General features: G+C 43.2%; 1 protein-coding gene across 2 annotated transcripts in view; it reads right to left on the minus strand.

Moving 5' to 3' along the window:
• Positions 1–21,540, minus strand: part of nrde2 (NRDE-2, necessary for RNA interference, domain containing) — a 68,779-nt gene that overhangs the window by 36,671 nt on the left and 10,568 nt on the right. For both annotated transcript variants that reach the window (XM_073039385.1, XM_073039384.1), the window contains exons 3-6: positions 20,538–20,747; positions 19,539–19,685; positions 12,172–12,646; positions 4,322–4,727 (exon numbers count right to left, since the gene is read on the minus strand). In XM_073039385.1, the coding sequence (XP_072895486.1) occupies positions 4,322–4,727; positions 12,172–12,646; positions 19,539–19,685; positions 20,538–20,747 (1,238 nt within the window). The remainder of the gene's footprint in view (positions 1–4,321; positions 4,728–12,171; positions 12,647–19,538; positions 19,686–20,537; positions 20,748–21,540) is intronic.

The raw sequence follows: 21,540 nt of genomic DNA on the forward strand, positions 1-21,540 counted from the left end.
CATATTAGCCAATTCCACTTTGGGAAATAAGCCTCTGGCTATCCACTCGAACATTATGTTTTTCCAATGGCATCTCATGCAAAAGAGGAAGCCAACACTGACCATATGGGTTTGACATGGGTGTTTCCTTCCACAATCCAAAGACATACGTGATAGTGTTTTAATTCACTGCAGGCTTGTTCAGCTGGAAGGGCCTGTTACTATGCTATATCTCTAAATAATTAACTAACTAAATGAATATATACAGAGAAGGAGCTGAAGGATATAGGTAGCTCCCATTTTTTCAAACGTTCGCTTTACAACAGCACGCTCTTATGAAAGACCTGCATTAGTACCTGTTTTCGCTAACCAAGACGCCCGCTTTAAATGTGCTTACAGAGAAAGAGTACAATGACTGTGAAGCCTTGTGCGGGCAGTTGTTTGCGCATGCGTGTACGTGTGTAGGCGTGTACATGCACACGTGTGTACATTCCAATTTTTTTCTCCAAATCGATTTCAGCTCGCTGCCTTCCTGATTTTGATAAGTGAAACAATATTTCTACTTTATATAGGCTGTATATTTATCATATCATTCCTGCTTTTACTATATGTTAGTGTTATTTTAGGTTTTATGTGTTATTTGGTTTAATTTGGTAGGTTATTTTTTGGGTCTGGGAATGCTCAAATATTTTTCCCATACAAATTAATGGTAATTGCTTCTTCGCTTTACAACATTTCAGCTTACGAACCATTTCATAGGAACCCTCTACCTTCGGATAGCAGGGGAAACCTGTATTTCGACCGGCTGAGGGATGATGTTATACAGATATACAAGCGGCAGATGGACAACATTGTAGGGAAGAGTATGATCATACTCTTTGGTAGAAAGAATAAAGGCATCAGCTATCTTCTATATTGAATTGAATTTCGGTTTATTGTCATTTAGAAACCACAACTGCAATGCAGTTAAAAAATGAGACAACGTTCCCCCAGAATGATATCGCAAAAGCACATGACAAAACAGACTACACCAGAAAATCCACATAACGTTTGGCAATCCCCAAATCCAGAGTCTGGAGAGGCTGCTGAGTATTAATATCGCGCTACCATGTTAGTACTTTCCCCGGAAAGGAGCTCCAAACCCACCAGACAAAACAAGACTACCCAGACACACCAAGTCAGGAGACCAACTCTACCACCCAACAAACCAATAACTAAAGCTACAAGACCTACACAAAATCACATAGTTACATATAGTTATAGTTAACATATAGTTACAACAGTGCAGACAATACCATGATTGATAAAAAAACAGACCATGGGCACAATAAAAATAGTCCAAAGATGTTAAAAGACTATAAGTTCGAAAGAAACTACCACACAGTTTCCACAAGTCCTCAGGGTCCTGAAAGACTCGCCATCCCACGCAGGGGGCAGAAGGGAATACCCCCGCTATGGACTTCCACGGCGCCGTCAGACCCAGCCTCGCAGACGCAGCACACAGTGAAAGCGCCCCGACCACAGCAGTCTCCGAGTCCGTCAAACCTCCGAGCCTCCGACCATCCCCTTCGGCACAGCCTCTCCGAGCACCATCCTCTGCTGAGTCCACTATAACGCCCCCGCCATCGGCCACCGGCAATGCGACCCCGGGGACTGGGGGCCTGTTCTTCCCAGCACAGACCCGGACCTCACAACAGCAGCAGCAACGAAGAAGGCCTTCCTGGAGATTTCCAGATGTTCCTCCGTGCTCCCACGTCCGTTTTTCATCAGATTAGGATTGCGCACGGCACCCCGCTTGACTAATAACAGATATCAACTCCGGAGAGGCCGCTGCAAACTGCGTTGCGCCGCCATATGAGGACCAAATTCAGACATCAGAGGTGCAAACAAACTTGGGAGTTCTCGTGCAGGATTCCCCAAAGGTTGTATTGGCGTGAAGGAAGGCAACTGCAATGTTAGCATTCATTTTGAGAGTAGAAGAGCAAGGATGTAATGCTGAGGCTTTATAAGGCACTGGTCAGATCACACTTGGGAGTATTGTGAGCAGCCCTGTGCCCCATATTTGGTATCAGAGAAGGTCCAGACGACGTTCGTGAGAATTATCCTGGGAATGAAAAGTTTAATGTCTGAGGAGCATTTGCTGGCTTCAGGCCTGTACTGACTGGAGTTTAGAAGAATGAAAGGGGGATCTCATTGAAACCTACAGAACACTGAAAAGCCTAGGCAGAGTGAAGTGGATGTTTCCAATAATGGGTGAGTCTAGGCAAAGATTCAGAATACAAGGATGCCCCTTTATAACAGAGATAAGGAGGAATTTCTTTAGCCAGAGGGTGGTGAACCTATGGAATTCATTGCCACAGACGTTGGAGGAGGCCAGGTTATTAGACCTATTTAAAGCGGAGGCTGATAGGTTCTTGATTATTAAGGGTATTAAAGGCTACGGGAGCAGAAGATTGGGGTTGACGGGGATAATAAATCAGCCATGATGGCATGGCAGAGCAGACTCGATGAGCTGAATGGCCTAATTCTGTCTTATAGTCTGGTGCGATGAGCAGAAAGCCATTACATTTGGCATGGATAAGGTGGGTCCATTGTTTTTGCTGTATGTTTATTAACACTGTGGATAAATTTGACATAAACAGCTCAAAAGTTCCAGAGTCATGCAAACAATATCAGACTAGCCTTCTGTCAGACACAACTCCACTGACTTCAATGGGATTGAAAATCTGGATGGGTGGAGGCAGGTGATAGGACATCCAGTGCGGTACACTATCATTAACCCTTTCATATCCTTACTTAAAGACGCCAACCTTCACTGCTCTAGGGAAAAAATCCCCAGCCTGTTCATTGATTGCACATTGATCTAACTCCAGTTCCGGAATCACTCTGTCTCTACCTTCTCCAGAGTGCCTAGATTTATTTATCATCAAAGCATACAGTGAAAAGTGTCATTTGTCTTAACAACCAACACAGCCAAGGATGTGCTGGGGACAGCCCACAAGTGTTGCCACACATTCTGACGCCAACGCAGCATGCCTACTGTACCACCATGACAGGAGGAGGTAGACAAGCCTATGGCGTTCTTGATGACACATGAGATGGTGGATGCAGGGACCAGCAGCAAGAAGCAAACTGCCTGAGAAACTCAGTAGGTCGAGCAGCATCTGTGGGGAGGGGTGAGGTGGGATTGTCAACATTTCAGATCAAGACCCTTTATCAGGGCTGAGATTAGAGAGGAGTGATAGGCAGTATAAAGAACCCTATTCATACTAGCTACCTTTCATCTCCACTCTCAGACCTGATGTTGGCTCTCAACCCAAAATGGTGACAATTCTTTCCCCACTCCACCCCCTCTGTTGGTGCTCGAGTCATAGAATTGTAAAGCAGACACAGGCCCTTCTGCCAACCAAGATGCTTCATCCCAGCTAGTCATATTTGCTAGCATTTGGCCCATAACCTTCTAAACCTTTCCTATTCATGTATCTGACCACTGACTTTAACAAAGTTTTTAGTGTACCTGCCTCAACCACTCTCCTCTAGTCACTCATTCCATATACATACCATCATCTGTATTTTTTTTAAAAAGAAGTTGCTCCTCAAGATCTTATTAAATTTTTCCTCTCCCACCTTAAACATATGCCCTCTAGTTCCACAGGAAAAAGACTGTGTGCAGTCAATCCATTTATACCCCACATGATTTTATACGCCTCCATAAGATCACCTCTTAATAAAGTCATTGTCTGACCAACTTCTTTGTATAACTCAGTTCCTGAGTTGCAAATCTGAGACACCAGAGATTCTGCAGATGTGGGAAATCTTGAGCAACACACACAAAATGTCGGGGGAACCCAGAGAGTCAGGCAGACTCTATGGAAGGACAATAGTCAACATTTCATGACAAGACCTTTCTTCAGGACTTTGCAATTCTTTACTGCACCCTTTCCAGTTTAAAGTTAAAGAGTAGCTTTACTTGTCACACACACACACACACTGAAGCAGACAGTGAAATGCATTGCTTTGCATCAATGACCAACACAGTCTGAGGATTGTGATGAGGGAAGCCCCCAAGCGTGCCCACAGCTGACTAACCCTAAGCTTTGGAATGTGGGAGGAAACCAGAATCCCTGGAGAAAACCCACATCATCACGGGGCGAACATACAAACTCCTTACAGTGATGGGAATTGAGTCCCAATCGGTGATCGCTGGCGCTGCAAAGCAACTGCATTAATCACTGTGATACTGTGCCACCCATCTAAAGTGTTTCCTATAGTAAAGTTTATTTGTATACCCCTGATGACTGCATACCTACAGTCCTTGACTAAAATTAAGATTCCACCTTACCCAGCATAGCTTCTTCGGTGTCAGGAAGTGCAGGATGAGACACGAGGGTACCATCCAGGACAGCGGCCAGAGTGCTCAGGCATTTGCCGTAGATGCCATTGACCTTGGAGGTCGAATAGGTGCTGAATTGGCTCTGGTAGAACACGAGATACCTCTGCCATAGAGTGGTGTTGTTCGGGTGAAGAAAGACCACTTTCTTCCACTCATTCACCAGATCGGACGGCTCCCAAGATTCTTTACAGAGCTCCAGCCGGGCTACCTTCAGCTCTGCACAGTTGGGGTTGCTCTCGATAGCTCGCTCCAAAATGGCCAGCTTCTTCTCCAAGGTAATCCGGTGCGATCTCTTCCTCTTCTCAGATTCTGTGGCAGCAACGGTGAACGGACCTGGGCCTTGCAGTAACTCATCCTGAGGGAGGGAGGGAAGGGAGGAAACCTCATGAGGAGATTCAGCAAATGACACAGCACACTTAGACACAGAAAACATGGAGAAACCATTCAGTTGCAATTTGATCAGCACACTCTAACTTGCATTTTCCATGATACTGAAAGATCACCGCGGCAATAATCCTTTCCTTTCCAGTCCTGATGAAGGGTCTCAGCTCAAAATATTATTCCTCTCCATAGATACTGCCTGACCTGCTGAGCTCCTCCAGCAATTTGTGTGTGTGTTGCCATGGCAATAATCTTACATAGATTACATTGATGGAACATTACTGCATGGGAATGGTCCTTCAGCTCACTATGTCTGTACTGGCCATGAAGTAAAATTAAACTAAGGCTATCTGCCTGCACATGATCCTTATCCTTCCGTTCCCTGCACATTCATGTACCTTCCCAAATTCCTCTTGAACATAACTATCCTGCATGCTTCAATCACACCCTGACACTATGTTCCAACACCTACCAATCTGTGTAAAAAAACTTGCCCTGCACATCTCCTTTAAAAACTTTCCCTCTCTCACCTTACGTTTACATTTCCACCCTACCTGTACCTCTCATAACCATATAAACATCCATCAGGTCCTCCCTCGGCCTTCAGTGCTCCACAGAAAACAAGTTTATCTAACCTTTCCTTCTAACTGATTAGCATTTAAGCCTTTTCCTTTTATTGCAACTATTTATTATCATTTGGGGATGTGTTCTGTACAATAAACCTTACTGTTATTCAAGAACCGTATGCTTCCCTGGAGGCCTCTCACCTCACCAATTGCTTCTTGCCTTAGAACACTACAGCACAATAAAGGGCACTCAGCCCACAATATTGTGATGGCCTTTTAACCTGCTCTGAGATCAATCTAACTCTTCCCTCCTACATGCCCTCCATTTTTCCATCATCTATGCGCCCATCTAAAAGTTTCTAACTTGCTCCTTATCACCACCTTCACTAACCCACCTTCCTCTGACATCCGCCCTATATTTTCCAATAATCACCATAAAATTATGCCCCCTATTATTAATCATTAGCACCCTGCAAAAAAGTCTGAGGTTATCCCCTTTATCTATGCATCTTATCATCTCCATCAAGTATCCTCTCATAAGAGAAAACCCACAGCTCGCTCAACCTTTCCTCATAAGTCATACTCTCTAATCTAGACAGCATCCTGGTAAATCTCCTCTACACCCTCTCTAAAGCTTCCACAATCTTCCTATAAAGAGGTGACCATAACCAAACACCATATTTCAAGTGCGGTCTAACAGGGTTTCTGTAGAGCTGCATCATTACCTCGTGGCCCTTGAACTCAATCCCCCGACTAATGAAAGCAAACACACCATATGCCTTAACAGCCCTATCAACTTGCACAGCAACTTTGAGGGGTCTAAGGATGTGGTCCCCAAGTGTTCCACTGCTAAGAATCCTGACGTTAACTGCCTTCAATTCAACCTTCCAAAATGAATCACTCGTTCTTGCCTTCTGGAAAGTTGGTGAGTGTTGTGGAAGATGCAGAAAGGCAAGGGTTAAAATGGCGTGCTGACAGAACAGAGTGCAGACCCTGGGTAGTATCAAGCTGAACAAAAACCTCTGAGAGCCGAATTCCCCTTTGCATATGCTTTTCATATGGAAAGTTCTAAATAAAGTACATATATGTCACCATATACAACCCTGAGGTTCATTTTCTCGTGGGAATTCACAGTAAATACAAGAAGCACAATGGAATCAATACAAAACCACACCCAACAGGACAAACAACCAATTTGCAAAAAAAAACCAGATTGCAAATACAAAAGAAAAAAAGAAATAATAGTAATAATAAATATTGAGAACATGAGATGAAGTGTTAAGGGATAATAACTGTTCCTGAAGCTAGTGGTGTGGGTCCTGAGGCTCCTGTACCTTCTTCCTGGTGGCAGCAGTGAGAATAGAGCAAGGTCTGGATGGTGGGGGTTCTTGATGATGGAAGAGTCAAGATGAGAAGCTGGACTGAGAGACGGTATGCAGACACAGTGCAGTCACCAGGCAGAAGGCGGCCCTTGAAAGCCAAATTCTCTTTGTACAGCCTGGGAACCAAGATCAGCAGGCAGACCAAGACAAGATAAAGATGCAAGCAAAGGATTGTGAGGCAACATTCACTATCGGCAATTATTTTACTAATTCTCAAGTATTATTGGCCTTTAATATGAGGATTTAATTGATTAACATTTAAAATACGGATTACAACTGATTCTTAAATATGCAAATGATGGGATGCAGAAGTGCACTAAGTTTCTATGGGATCAATATCTGTATCCAGTCATTTTCTGTATAAAAATGGCATTCCTCTATTCAAACTTCAGAAGAGCTTGGTGATAGAGGTTGAGCTGCTCTCCTTGTGCACAAGTGAATGAAGTGTTTCCGGTTTAAGATGTAGCTGGTGAAGCCCAGCAACTACATATCAGTGGCAAACAAAACAGAGAATACATCTAAATACCTTATTAAATTTATCCTGGTAAAACTTATGGTAAACAATCACCCGCAAACAATGGAGAAGCAGGTGGAGGCAAGGAAGAATCGAGGGTTGAAGTGAGGGGAGGTGAGGCTGAGTCAATGCAAGCAGAGGCAAGGAAGAGCTGAGACCCATTCACCTAAATCGAGCGCAAGGAAAGACCCAAGGTCTGATTGATTTGGAAAGGTCTGGAATGGACCAAAACCTGGTGACAGAGTTTAGACCAAGAGCATATCAAAGCAACAGGGCCCGGGTCTTAGAATGAGAAACAAGTGAAACGCTGGGCCAGATTGAAAAGGCAGAGTATTGGGACCAGAGGCAAAGATCAAGCCGGTTCTGTTTACCGCTCCATGATGTTTACTCGTCTCCACACGGAACGGAGGCTGAGGCCTGCTCAGGCTGCTCTGTGTCTGTAGACTCACTTTCATCCTGAATGCTATTTGTTTACTTTTATTCTTTGCATGTGTTTTTTTCTCTATGCACATTGGGTGTTTTGGGTGTTTGATGGTCATTTTTTAATGATTTCTTTTGGGTTTCTTTATTTTACGGCTACCTGTCAGGAAACAAATCTCAAGATTGTATAATGTATACACACTTCGATAATAAATGTACTTTGAAATTTGTGATTGAGGAACACGTGTAAGTTGTGAGAGTAGTTAATCGGTAAAGACAGAGGGGGAAAGTGTGCAAGTAACTGAGTCAATGACCCTTCCAGCAAGATCATAGAATGTGCACTAATAACCAGCTGCTCAAGGGCAAAGTATACTTCTTTCCGCAATGTTATAAATGTATAAAGGAATACAACTGGGCAAAGTCCTTGAGATGAGTTGATACATATATCATTTTGATTCTGAAGGAGCATTCTTGCAGTTTAAAGCCAAATCTGGACCATTCTGTTTTGATGCATTCAATCTAAATTGCTTGTGCTCCTGCAGATGAAGCCAAAGGCAAGAAGCCAGAGGCAGTGGAATGAGACTTCTCCCAACGTGCCTGGAAAATGAAGCGCGGGGATAACTCTTAAAATTCTACAAAGTTGCTGTCTCCAGTAGCTAAGTCAGCATAGAGCTCCTCCTGCATTTTATGTGTGGTGCTCGGATTTCCGGCATCTGAAGACTTTCTCTTATTTGTGAACTAAACTGTGTTGCCCCAACCCTTGTACCCGTTGGATTGAGGTGCAGAATTGCTATTTTTCTTGTAGTATAACTTTCCTACTTGTATTTTCTATTTGGCACCATATCAGATCGACTGCGGGAAAGTGGCAAGGGTGGATGCGGCTGATCAACTGGGCTTGCTACGCACAGAGGATCTTTTCCTTTCACGCGCACTTTTGAGTGCACGTCTTTCGTCTCAGTGGGCCCAGATCCTCACACTCACGCTGTAAGTTGCTCTGTGTGTAGGTTACTAACATGATTCAGTAAAAATGTTTAATCATACTACTCCATTGTCATTCTTGCTCCATGCATACGTAACATATATAATCATCTATATCCATGTAACACACACAAAATGCTGGAGGAACTCAGCAGGCCAGGCAGCATCTATGGAAAAAAGTACAGTTGTGTCGGCCCAAAACGTCGATTCTCTGTGCATCACCATCAGGAATCAGTGTGCTTCCTATTATTCAAACACATTTTTACAAGGATTACCCCTCAATAATAATGATCAGTTAGACACAGAGGGAATCTATATTTACTGACAAGTGCCTTTATTGGATCAGCTAACAATCCATGAACTTACACAGCTAAATAACTGTGTGCACGCCCACTAGTTTTCCCTGACACTCCATGAACAGTCAAAGCAGAGGAAAGGTATTATCTGGGAAAAGGTTAAACACAAGAAAATCTGCAGGTGCTGGAAATCCAAAGCAACACACACAAAACGCTAGAAGAACTCAGCAGGTCCAGCAGCATCCATGGAAAAGAGTGAAAAGCCGACGTTTCATGCTGAGACCCTTCTTCAGGACTGGAAAGGAAGGGGGAAGATGCCCTAATTAAAAGGTGGGGGAGGGAAAGAGGCTAGCTGGAAGGTGGGTGGGTGGAAAAGGCCAAGGGCAAGAGAAGGAAGAATCTGATAGGAGAGGAGAGTGGACCATAGGAAAAGGGGGAGGAGATGGCAGGTGAGAAGAAGTGAAAGTTTATAGTGGGGAATAAAGAAGGGGGGGTTGTTAATTGAAAGGAGAAATTGACATTCGTGCCATCAGGTTGGAGGGTACTTATACAGAATATCATACGACTAGTTGCTTTCCTTGATCCCAATGTAACCTCCACGTTTTCTATGTGGAGTCATCCACTTTTGCGACTGCTGGTATGCACAGAGCTATCATTAACTGTACTTCTGAAATTCTCCATTCGTACTTATTTCCTTATCAGATCAATCTATGTGGTTTCAATTTGCTTGGCTCAAGGTCATCTGACTGACCTGTGTCAGCTTCTCATTGGAAGTGGTCCAAGACTACAAACAGTATTGCTTTATGGCTCTCACTTCAGCCTTGTACCTTAGGCAAGTTCTTTCATTCTGTCCAACTCAAACCAGCCTAACCAGGTCAGCCAAACACCGGGCCCAAATGACCAGGTCACAGGCTGTTCCTTCCACATAATAACAGCTTCTTATCTGAGAATGGTCTCAAGTTTAGCAGATCATTAGCAGGAACTCCTTGTGTCCACGTTTAATTGCTCTGATTAAGTTATCCTAGAGCAAGAATCAGTTCACCAAACAATTCACAAAATGGTAACTGCAAGGACAGTCTCACAAAATGGCCACCTCCTCCATTCCTGTAACCACATAGCAAGAACAGCAACTTTTGCTCTGTATGTTTCCAAGGCCTTGTTGCATCTCTATTCATTAATTTATAGATCGTAGTTCATTCTGGCCATCACAATGATATCCTTAATTCATTCCAACATCTCAACTGTGCTCTTAAGAACAGCAGTGTCCCAGAAATATTACTGGGTTAACTTTCTGTTACAACCAGTCATGGGGCCATTGTCGTCTGCCCAGGATTCTCAACAGATTGAGGTTTAAGCTCACAGGTACAGACCCAGTGCCAGATATAAAACAAATTTATGAAACTAAGGTACTACAATGTTCAAGTAGGATTGAGATGAGCACAAGAAACACCATGACATGGAAGGGTATGCGGTGAGTGCTGGAAAATATGATCTGAGTTCCTAGGTGTGAATATCACCAATAGTCTATCTTGGTCCAACCATGAGGAGCAACTTCTTTAGTCAGAGATTGGTAAATCTGTGGAATTCATTGCCACAGATGACTGTGGAGACCAAGTCATTGGGTATATTTAAAGCAGTGGTTGATTGATACTTGATCAGTAAGTGCATCAAAGATTATTGGGAGAAGGCAGAAAAATGGGATGAGAGGAATAATAAATAAATTAGTCATGATGGAATAGCAGAACAGACTCAGTGGGCCAAATGACCTAATTCCACCTGTGTCTTATGGTGTTGATGTCATGGCCAAAAAACCTCACGAATGCCTCTACTTCCCAAGAAGGCTAAAGAAATTAGACATGTCCCTGTCAACCATTACCGATTTTTAATCACTGCACCTGTTATTGAAAGCATTCTGTTTGGATACATAACAGCTTGGTATGGCAACTGCTCTGCGTGTGATGGCAAGAAACCGTAGAGAGTTGTGGAGAAAGCTCAGCACTTCACAGGAACCAGCCTCCCCTCCATGGACTCTGTCTGACTTCTCACTTCCTCAGTAAAGAAGACAGCAAAATCAAAGACCCTACCCACGTCAGACATTCTTACTTCACTCCTCTCCCTTCAGATAAAATGTTCAAAAGGTTAAAAGCACATACTATCAGGCTCAAGGACAGCTCCTATCCCACTGTCATGACTTATGAACGGACCTCGTGTATACTAAGATGGACTCTTGGCCTCACAATCTACCTTGTAATGATCTTGCACTTTATTGTTTATCTGTACTGCACTTACAGAAACCTGAAGGCACACACTCAGTGATTCAGGAACAGCTTCTTCCCCTCCACCATCCGATTTCTAATTGAACCTATGAACACTACCTCACTTTTTTCAGATTTTAACTATTTAATATACATCAATTATAGTACGTATATGTTCAATTTATTTTTTCTACATTTACCATGCATTGCACTAGTACATTGCATTGTACTGCTGCCATAAGTTAACAAATTTCACGACATATGTCGATGATATTAAACCTGATTCGGATTCTCAGTAGCTTTTGCATTTTATTCTGCATTTTATCTCAATGCGCTGTGTAACAATTTGATCGGCATACACTATGCAAGACAAGCTTCTCACTGTATCTTGGTACATGTGACAATCATATGGGGAGGCAGCATTAAGAAGAGGGACGCCTCACGTCTTAATAAGCTGGTAAGGAAGGTGGGCTCTGTCGTGGGCAAAGTACTGGAGAGTATAACATTGGTAGCAGAGCGAAGGGCGCTGAGTAGGCTACGGTCAATTATGGAAAACCCTGAACATCCTCTACATAGCACCATCCAGAGACAGAGAAGCAGTTTCAGCAACAGGTTGCTATCGATGCAATGCTCCTCAGACAGGATGAAGAGATCAATACTCCCCAATGCCATTCGGCTTTACAATTCAACCGCCAGGAGTAAGATATGTTAAAGTGCCGGGGTTAGGACTCAATGTATTTCAGTAAACTACTTAAGAACTTTTTAAAAGCTATTATTAATGCTTTTTGAGAGGGTGATTTTAGATGCATATCATATTTTTACAGAGTTAAGTATTGTATGTAACTAGTTTTGCTACAATAAGTGTATGGGACATTGGAAAAAATTTTGAATTTCCCCATGGGGATGAATAAAGTATCTATCTATCTATCTATCTAAACCAATACCCACAGTACTTGCTGGCAATTAGACATGTTCATCTGCAAGGTCTTTTTCTATGCCGTACCCACCTGAAAATGAACAAATTCCATCCAGGTTTGGATATTACTGGGGTCCTCTCTCAACAACTTGTTGTATCGTTCCACCTTGGCCATCATGGCAGAATTTATTTTCCTATCGTTGTCCAAGGGCGCACAGGTCTCCTGCTCCAGCTGGCCCTTCCCTTGCAGCCACAGTGTGGTGGAAGCATCGTAAATCCCAAGTGGATTGACCGAGGTGATGGCCCCTGAGAGCGTACTGTCACTCTCCTCCCAATCTGGAACAGGAATGAAAGATGCTGGAGCAACACAAGATTGATCTTGTAAACCATCTTCACGGTAAACGGGAACTGTGTCAGTGCTTAGGAGCTGAAGGCCGGATGGGCTGTAATATCGATCCTCCTTCTTCTTCTTCTTCATCTTTTTCTTCTGTTGGTTTGAATCTTCCCAAATAATCCATTGCTTTTTGGGATCAAGACCAATACAGACATCCCCTTTCCTCTTGTACCTGTAATACACAACCATCATGTTTAACTATTTATTGATGAGCAAGTCTAATATACAAGTCCTGAATACAACAAGCAGTCCTGATGAACTGTCTTGGCAAAACACCGCCTGTTTATTCCCCTACATAGATTCTGCCTGACATGAAGAATTCCTCCAGTATTTTGTGTATTCCATAGCCTCATGCGTTCCCTCACCCATCAGCAGATCTCTGCACTAGACTATTTCTCTGAATTGATAAAATCCCAATGTGCATTACTGAATCATTAGCAACCATGCCTCAGACCATAAGACTGTAAGACATTGGAGAAATAGGCCATTTGCTCCATCAAGTTTGCTTAGCTCATGGCAGGTTTATTTTCTCTCTCAACCCCATATTCCTGCCTTCTCCCCATCATCTTTGTTGACCTTATTGATCAAGAACCTATTCATCTCCACTTTAATTATCCACAATGACTTGGTTTCCACAGCTGTGTTCCATAGATTCAGCACCTTCTGGCTAAAGAAATCCTTCGTCGTCTCTGTTCTGAAGGGACATTCTTCTATTCTGAGACTGTGCCCTCTGGGTCTGACACTCTCCCACTACTGGAAACATCCGCTGCACATCTAGTCTATATAAGCTTTCAATATTCGGTAGGTTTCAATGAGATCTTCCATCTTTCTTCTAAACTCCAGTAAGTACAGGCCCAGAGTCATCAAATGCTCCTCATATGTCAACACTTTCATTACCAGGATCATTTTCATAAACATCTTCTGGACCCTTTATCTATCTGGTCTCAAAATTTTGGAATTCCCTTTCTATAACTCTTTCCAAGATACTCCTTAAAACAACTAGATAATCTTACAAGAGTCTGCGTTGAATCTAATTTGATTCTGCTGTTCAGTTCCTTGGGGAATTTTACAGTATTAAAGGCTGGTGTTACTGGGCAGTCACTGAGGTGTCTATTACAGATTTTCTGTCAGCATGGTCGTTTACTGGGGTAAAGGTCACAGGGATGGTTGGGGGAGATGGGGAGGGTGGTTTGGCAGCAGTGAAACTGAATGTACAAGCTCCATGAAAGGAAATATTCCAACCCAAAGTTAACATGATAACATGGATCAAATTGTCTGTCAAGAAAAAGATAAAGATTTAAAGATTAGACTTACTTGTCCATCAAAACACACTGATGACGTCAATGACCAATACAGTCAAAGGCTGGACTGGGTCAGCCTGCAAGTATCGCTAAGCTTCTGGTGTCAACACAGAACGCTCACAACTTACTAACCCTAGCCTGTATGTCTTTGGGGCTGGAGAGTAAACAGAGCACCCATGTGGTCACAGGGAGAATGTACAAACTCCTTACACACGGTGGTGAAATTGAAGAACAGCACTCGATAGCACAATGTTAAGCGAACTACTATGCTGCTGGAAAAGCCTATTTTTCAATAAATCACTGAATTCTACAGTGCAGGAGACTGCTCAATTTAACATGTCTGTTCCAGCTTTGGCCTTGAAAGATTAACAAATTTGTCTAACACCTCCTCTTTTTTTCATTACACCAATTCATCCCTTTGAAGAATGTATCCAAGTCCATTTTAAAGATAACCTATAAATTATCTTCCACCACCCATTCCATAAATACATTCCAGTTAATCATTAGTCATTCTCCTTGAAGTAATGAAGGTTTCAAAGACCTAATAGAGGTGTTCAATATTGCAGCTTGAGAACCAAAAGTCATACATTGAGAGCAATGGGTAAAAGATGAAGAGATAGGTTGTGGGTGAGAGAACATGAGGAAAAATATTTTGTTGTACACACAGACAGTGGTTTTGATCTGGATCATCACCTGTTACCGAAACATTCAGTCAATCTCTTTCACAAAAAGGAACTGGAAGCAGAATAATTTGAAGAACTGCAGGCATGGATTCAATGGGCCAAGTGACCACCTCCTATGCCACAATGATTTATGCTGTGTTCTGAAATTCTCCACATAATCCTTCTGCCAATTTTCATAAACAGTTACTCCCTGCTTATCAATGGAAATTGTTTCTCTTTAGTCACTAGAGAGCAATCTCAGCTTCTTCACTCCAAAAAAAGTCAACAGAAAGCTGCAGATAAAGCCCAGTGCATCACAGAGAGGAGGAGAAACTTATTTAGCCAGAGACTGGTGAAACTGACATGGCTGGCTATGGAGGCCAGGGCAATGGGTATATTTAAGGCAGAGGTCGATAGGCTCTTGATCAGCCAGGGCATGAATGAGTTATGGAGAAAAGGCAGGAGATTAGAGCTGAGAGAGAAATGGATCAGCCATGATGAAATGGCAGAGCAGACTCAATGGGGCCAAATGGCCTAATTCTGCTCCTATATCTAATGGTCTTATGGTCAGGCAAACCCCTCCCCATCATTGAGCATGCTTACACGGAGCAGTGCCGTAAGAAAGCAATATCCATCATGAGAGACCCTCACCATCCAGTCCCTAACCTCTTCTCACTACCACCATCTGGCAGGAGGTACAGAAGCCTTTAAGTCCCATACCACCAGGCTCAAGAAAAATTATTACTGTACAAATATTAATCTCCTGAATCAGCATGGATAACTTAATTCACCAAATTAATTCTACGACCTACAGACTCATTTTCAAGGACTCTTTACAACTCATGTTCTCAGTAACACACACAAAATGCTGGAGGAACTCAACAGGTCAGAGTGCTACCTGATCTGCTGAATTCCTCCAGCCTTTTGTGTGTGTGTGTTACTCTGGATTTCCAGCATCTGCAGAATCTCTTGCATTAACCGTGGTCTTGGCATTCATTTTTTTAATTTGCACTTTGGTTGTTTGCCAGTCTTCATGTAAAGATTTTTTTAAACAAATGTTATTATATTTCTTCCCCCCCCCCATAAATGCCAGCAAGAAAATGAGTCTCAAGATAGCATATGGAAACACATACGTACATTGATAATAATTTACTTTGAACTTTCGAACTCTCCGCACAGATGACATCTTTCATCCTGTGTAATCATCTGGCTAAAGTTCCACGGCATCTTCCACAAAGGATTGACTGGAATCTGGAAAGACCAACTGCTGGGCAAGTGGGTTTGTCCTTTATACATATCCAGTTTAAAGCTCTGGCCTGTTGAATGACAACATAGCTCACTGATGCAGTAAGCACAGGCTGGCCTTGAAGCAACGACTACCTCGGAGGATTCCCCAACAGAGCAATTATAGGAAGGATGTGGAAGTTTTAGAGAGGGTAAAGAGGAGATTTACCAGGATGCTGTCTGGATTAGAGAGCATGTCTCGTGAAGAAAGGTTGAGTGAGCTAGCGCTTATCTCTTTGGAGAAAAGGAGGATGAGAGGTGACTTGATAGAGGTGTACAAAATGATAAGCATAGAACGAGTGGACAGCCAGACACTTTCCCAGAATGGAAATGGCTAATACAAGAGGGCATAATTTTAAGGTGATTAGAGGAAAATACAGGAGGAAGGTCAAAGGTGCCCTGCCAGGGGTGGTGGTAGAGGCAGGTACATTAGGGACTTTTAAGAAACTGTCAGGTAGGCACATAGATGATAGAAAAATGGAGGGCTATGTAGGAAGGAAGGATTAGATTGATCTTAGAGTAGGCTAAAGGGTCAGCACAACATACTGGACCGAAGGGCCTGTACTGTGCTGTAGTGTTCTACGTTCTAAGAAACTGTATCTACCCTCTCAATTTCTTTAGAAAGATTTTAATCACTCCATATTAAATTCAGGAAGGAACAGCTGATAGGGGTGCTCCTTCACAGCCCAACAACCCAGGTGTGTGGAGTTTGCACATCCTCCCCGTGACCATCTGGGTTTCCCCTACGTGCTGCTCCCATGTGAGCTACGCGAGGGCGGATAGATGAACTGGCCACTCACTGTAAATTGGCCCTGATGTGTGGGAATGTGGGGAGAATAAAATGGCACCAGTTAGGACTGGTGTAAATGGCTGCTTGATAGTCAACAAGGACTTAGTGGGCCAAAGGGCCTGAATTTCTACTCACCATCACACTCCCTGTGCGTGTGGGTGTAGAAAGAGGCTTGTTTTTCTGTTGTTGTTTTGTTATCTATTGTTGTGTTGTTCTGCTGAACACTATGGACATGCTACATTGTAACCAGAAGGTGTGGCAACATTTGCAGGCTGCCCCCAGCACATCCTTAGGTCGTGCTGGTTATTGACACAAATGACACATTTCACTGTATGTTTCAATGCAGATGTGATAAGTAAATGAGTCTGAAATCTGAAATCTAAAATCAAAGGATGCAAGCCAAGTGGAGAGTGTGCGGAACACTCTGCCAGGGTGGTGGTAGATGCAAATACATTAGGGGATATTTACGAGTCTTCGATAGGCACATGGATGTTAGAAAAATGGATGGTTGTGTGGGAGGAAAGGGTTAGATTGACCTCGGAGTAGGTTAAAGGATTGGTACAACATTGTGGGCCGAAGGGCCATACTGTGTTGCACTGTTCTATGTTTATCCAAACTGTCTTCAGAATTCAAACCTATCAGTTTACACTGCACCTCGATCAAAGCCAATACGTTAGAGCAGGGCCCTGTAGGTTTAGTCATTTATTGCCAGCTGCCAGCAGTGCTGCAGTCTGAACAAGCTGCAGCAGGGCAAAACCGAGACTCCAGAGCTTTATTTCTGAAGTGAAACTCCACCCTCCATTCAGATAATTGACGTGACAACTCTGTGTAGAACATCAGTGACCCGGACACTTCGTATTTACCACTATGTGAAAGCTGTCTACCCGCAGGGAGTAATGACAATTGTTGAGACGTTTCATCTCATGGCTAATTAAGTCTGCCTTTATGCCAAAACAATATTGACATAGGGCATTGTTTAGCAGTCAGCTGGAAGACAGCCCGTGGGACACGGGAAGGCAGTCCATTAGCACGGAATGGATGCAAAGCGACTTACAAGAAAATGGATTTGTACAAAGTGACGAGTGCTCTCTCTCCCACCCTTGGAATAATCTGTCATTGACACAAAGACCTGCTTCCCTCAACAAACCTTCAATTACAAAAAGATATTTGTTCTTGGGATACGTGTACATTGAGCTGGCTGCAGTTATTGTGTAGCCCAGTGATTTGAGCTGCTTAGTGTTAATACAGGGGATGAGGGTGGTGGATAAATCAGGTTTTATTGAGTCTAAATTTGAAGGAAGTGGAACAAGATAATGCAGTGTAGCAGTTAGTGGAATCTCTCAATAATTGCCTAATAATCGCAAGTGAATTTTTACAAGGTACTGGAAAGTATCAAACAGTTAAGATGCAACTACAGAACAAATAGGCAACCAGCAATTGTGGAGAGTCTTGCCAACCTCAGTACTGATTTTTGCTTACATAGTATCTTTAGCATGGGAAACTATCCAAAGGCTCTTCACAGGAAGGTAATCGAGCTAAAAGTGACACTGAGGCAAAACTCCAGAAACAGTCTAGAAGCTTGGTTGGACGTCTTCTTCTTGCAATCACTTGAGTCGAGTATGATGTTCTCCTAAGGGGTTGTCTATAGGTGGGTCCTCAGGTGGCTGATCCAGAATCCACATAACTGGAATGTTAGGGTGCATTCCATTAACGGAGAACGCCCACGTGTGACTTTGATGCCGGCAGCCACATGATAATACATGTGATGTATTATCATCTTCCACCAGCCCCACTGTTGAGATATTGGTTGGGTCACTCTTTGTATGGAACCTTTCTCTTAATGTTTACACCATGGGTGACCCTACCAGGGTCTAAACTCCAGACAGCACCGCTTTCAGAAACTCACCAACCTCTCCACCACAATAAGGTGGCGATCGTCAGAGAAGAGGCAGAATTTAATGGTATGCTTAAGAAGTGAGAAACTGCACTGCCTTAAAGAATAATTGGTAGTATTTCATAGAAACATAGAAAACCTACAGCACAATACAGGCCCTTTGGCCCACAAAGTTGTGCCGAACATGTCCCTACCTTAGAAATTACTAGGGTTACCCATAGCCCTTTATTTTTCTAAGCTCCATGTACCTATCCAAAAGCCTCTTAAAAGACCCTATCGTATCCACCTCCACCACCGTTACCGGCAGCCCATTCCACACACTCACCACTCCCTGCGGAAAAAAAAATTTTGCAGCTGGCTTTCAGAGAAAAGATAGAAGTGAGGCAACATGACTAACTGGAGCTGGAGTGGGCGCAATAGACAAACGGTCCCAATCAACAGTGCCGCAGCCAAATCCAAATCTCAGAGAGTTCAAGCAAAAAAGATTAAAGATTAAGATTGACGATTCGCTTTATATGTCACGTATACATTGAAACATTGCAACTTAGTGAAATGCACTGTTTGTGTCAACAACCAAAATAGTTTGAGGATGTGCTGGCAGCCCGCAAGTGTTGCTAGGCTTCAGCATGCCCAGAACTCACTAACCTTCACTCGGACTCGTACATTTTTGGAATATGGGTGGAAGCTGGAACACAAGGGGGAAATCCATGTGGTCACAGGGGGAACATACAAATTGAACATACCACTGGCACTGTAAAACATAACATTAACCACTATGCTACCAAGCTACCCAAACTAGATGGATATCTGGCAGAGAAAGGTATGCAACAGAAAGTATGGCAAGTGGCAATTATCAACAACATAAAGAGAGCCTGTAGATGCTGGAAATCCAGGGTGACACACACAAAATGCTGGGGGGATTCTGCAGGTCAGACAGCATCTATGGATGTTTCAGGCCAAGATCCTTCATCAGGGTAATTATCAGCTTCCAGTTCCATTCAAATGTTCTCTGACAGTACAGTGCCATGCTCCCATTCAAAACACCTATTCCAAACGACACATCACACTCAATGTCATAACTCAATCACAAGGGAAGTATCAACAAATCTCACAGCTTCTCTCATTACTAGTACCTTGCCAGATCTCCACGATACAGCGACTTGTACTCCCAGTTGGCGGGATCAGGCTTTCTGTCGATGCAGAAGGTCTGTGCAGTCTGCTCTTGGAGGTCATCCAGCCACATGAATGTACCCGCAGGCAAGTCACCACAGGCTTTATCCCTGCAAAATTACAGAATCTGATTGCATATCTATCCCACTGTGTATTTCAAATCTTGTATATTTCAATTCCTATGCAAAGGGACAGGTGGGTTCAATTCTGGTCGCCTCATGAAAGGAAGGATGTGGAAGCTTTGGATAGGAGATTTACCAGGAGACTGCCTGGATTAGACAGAATGTCTTTGAGGATTGATTGAGCGAGCTAGGACTTTTCTCTTTGGAGTGAAGGACGATGAAAGATGACTTGATAAAGGTGTACAAGATGCTAAGAGGTAGAGAGACGTTCTAGGACTCTACAACGTATGTTGTTAGTATTATGTTATGTACATATTTTTATTTGCATAGGTTATCTTCTTTCCTTTGTGCATTTATGTAGTTTTTCATTGATTCTATGATATTTCTCTGCTCTGTTGTGAACGCCTGCAAGAAAATGAATTGCAGAGTAGTATATGGTGACATACACATACTTTGATAATAAACTTGCTTTGAACTTTTAGAGATCTAGTGGGCAGCCAGATATTTTTCTCAGGGCAGAAATGACTACTATGAGGGGATGTAATTTTAAGGTGTTAGGAGGAGAGCACGGGGGGTGGGGGGAGATGTCAGAGCTAAGTTTTTAAACAGAGAGTGGTGGGTGCGTGGAACAAGCTGCCTGGTGTGGTAGTATAAGATACATTAGGGACATTTTAGATAGGCAAATGCCTGAAAGAAAAATGGAAAGCTATGGGAAGGAAAGGGTTAGATTGATTTCGAAGTAGATTAAAAGGTCAGCACAACATTATGGGCTGAAAGGCCTGTACGGTGCAATACTGTTCTATGTTCTAAAGGATGTGCTGTTCATTGATATGGTATCACCTCTCGATGGGGAGCTCTTTGTTTTTATCCCAGAGGAGCTCAGGGTCCGTGTCGCTGCTGGAACGATAACTGTCTCTGTTTTTCTTTTTCTCCTTTTTGTGACGGCGATGTTTCTTCTTCTTTTTCTTCTTCCTGGCTGCAACATGCTCTTCACCACTGTCAAGAGATCCGGGGGACAACCTCCCAGATACTTCACGGTCTGAATGTACACTGAAAATGAAGTTAGATAAGGAATCATTAATCACCTGCTAACTGCTAGTCAATCACTAGTTAAACCCACGCTATCATTGTTTTCCAGTCCTGGCTTCTTCAAACCCTTGCAACGTTCCCTCCCTTTCTTGGTCAAGATTAGAGGCAACATAGAATAGAATAGTACAGCACATTACAGGTCATAGTGTAGGAATAGAGGGGATAAGAGGGGAGCCAGAATGAGGAGTGTTCTTCCCTCTTTTTTTGAATCTCTCTTTTCCCTTTCCCCATTCTGGCTCTCCTCTTACCCCTTTCTCTTCTCACCTGCCTATCATCTCACTCTGGTGCCCCTCATCCTTCTCCCCCTCCCATGGTCCACTCCTATCAGATTCCTCCTTCTTCAGCCCTTTACCTTTTCCACCTCCCAGCTTCTCACTTCATCCCCCATTCCCCACCTTGTCCATCACTAAATTCACCTATCACACACCAGCTTGAACTCTTTCCCCTCTCCCCAACTTCCGTTTTTTAGCTTCTTCCCCATTCCTTTTCAGTCCTGATAAAGGGTCTTGGCCCAAAATGTTGACTCTTTATTCCTCTCCATACATGCTGCCTTACCTGCTGAGTTCCTCTAGCATTTTGTGTAGTCACAGAGCAGAGGTAAACAGATATACTCCATATCTATCACTTCATGATCCTCACTGCAGTTTACATACTGCCAAAAGCCAACCAGGCACTCAAGATACTGAATGCTGTCATCACCGAACAAGGAACTGCCCACCCCAGCACATTTCAAGTCATAGTCAAGAACTTCAAT

This window comes from Hemitrygon akajei, chromosome 3 (assembly GCF_048418815.1).
Source record: "Hemitrygon akajei chromosome 3, sHemAka1.3, whole genome shotgun sequence".
NCBI classification, from domain to species: domain Eukaryota; kingdom Metazoa; phylum Chordata; class Chondrichthyes; order Myliobatiformes; family Dasyatidae; genus Hemitrygon; species Hemitrygon akajei.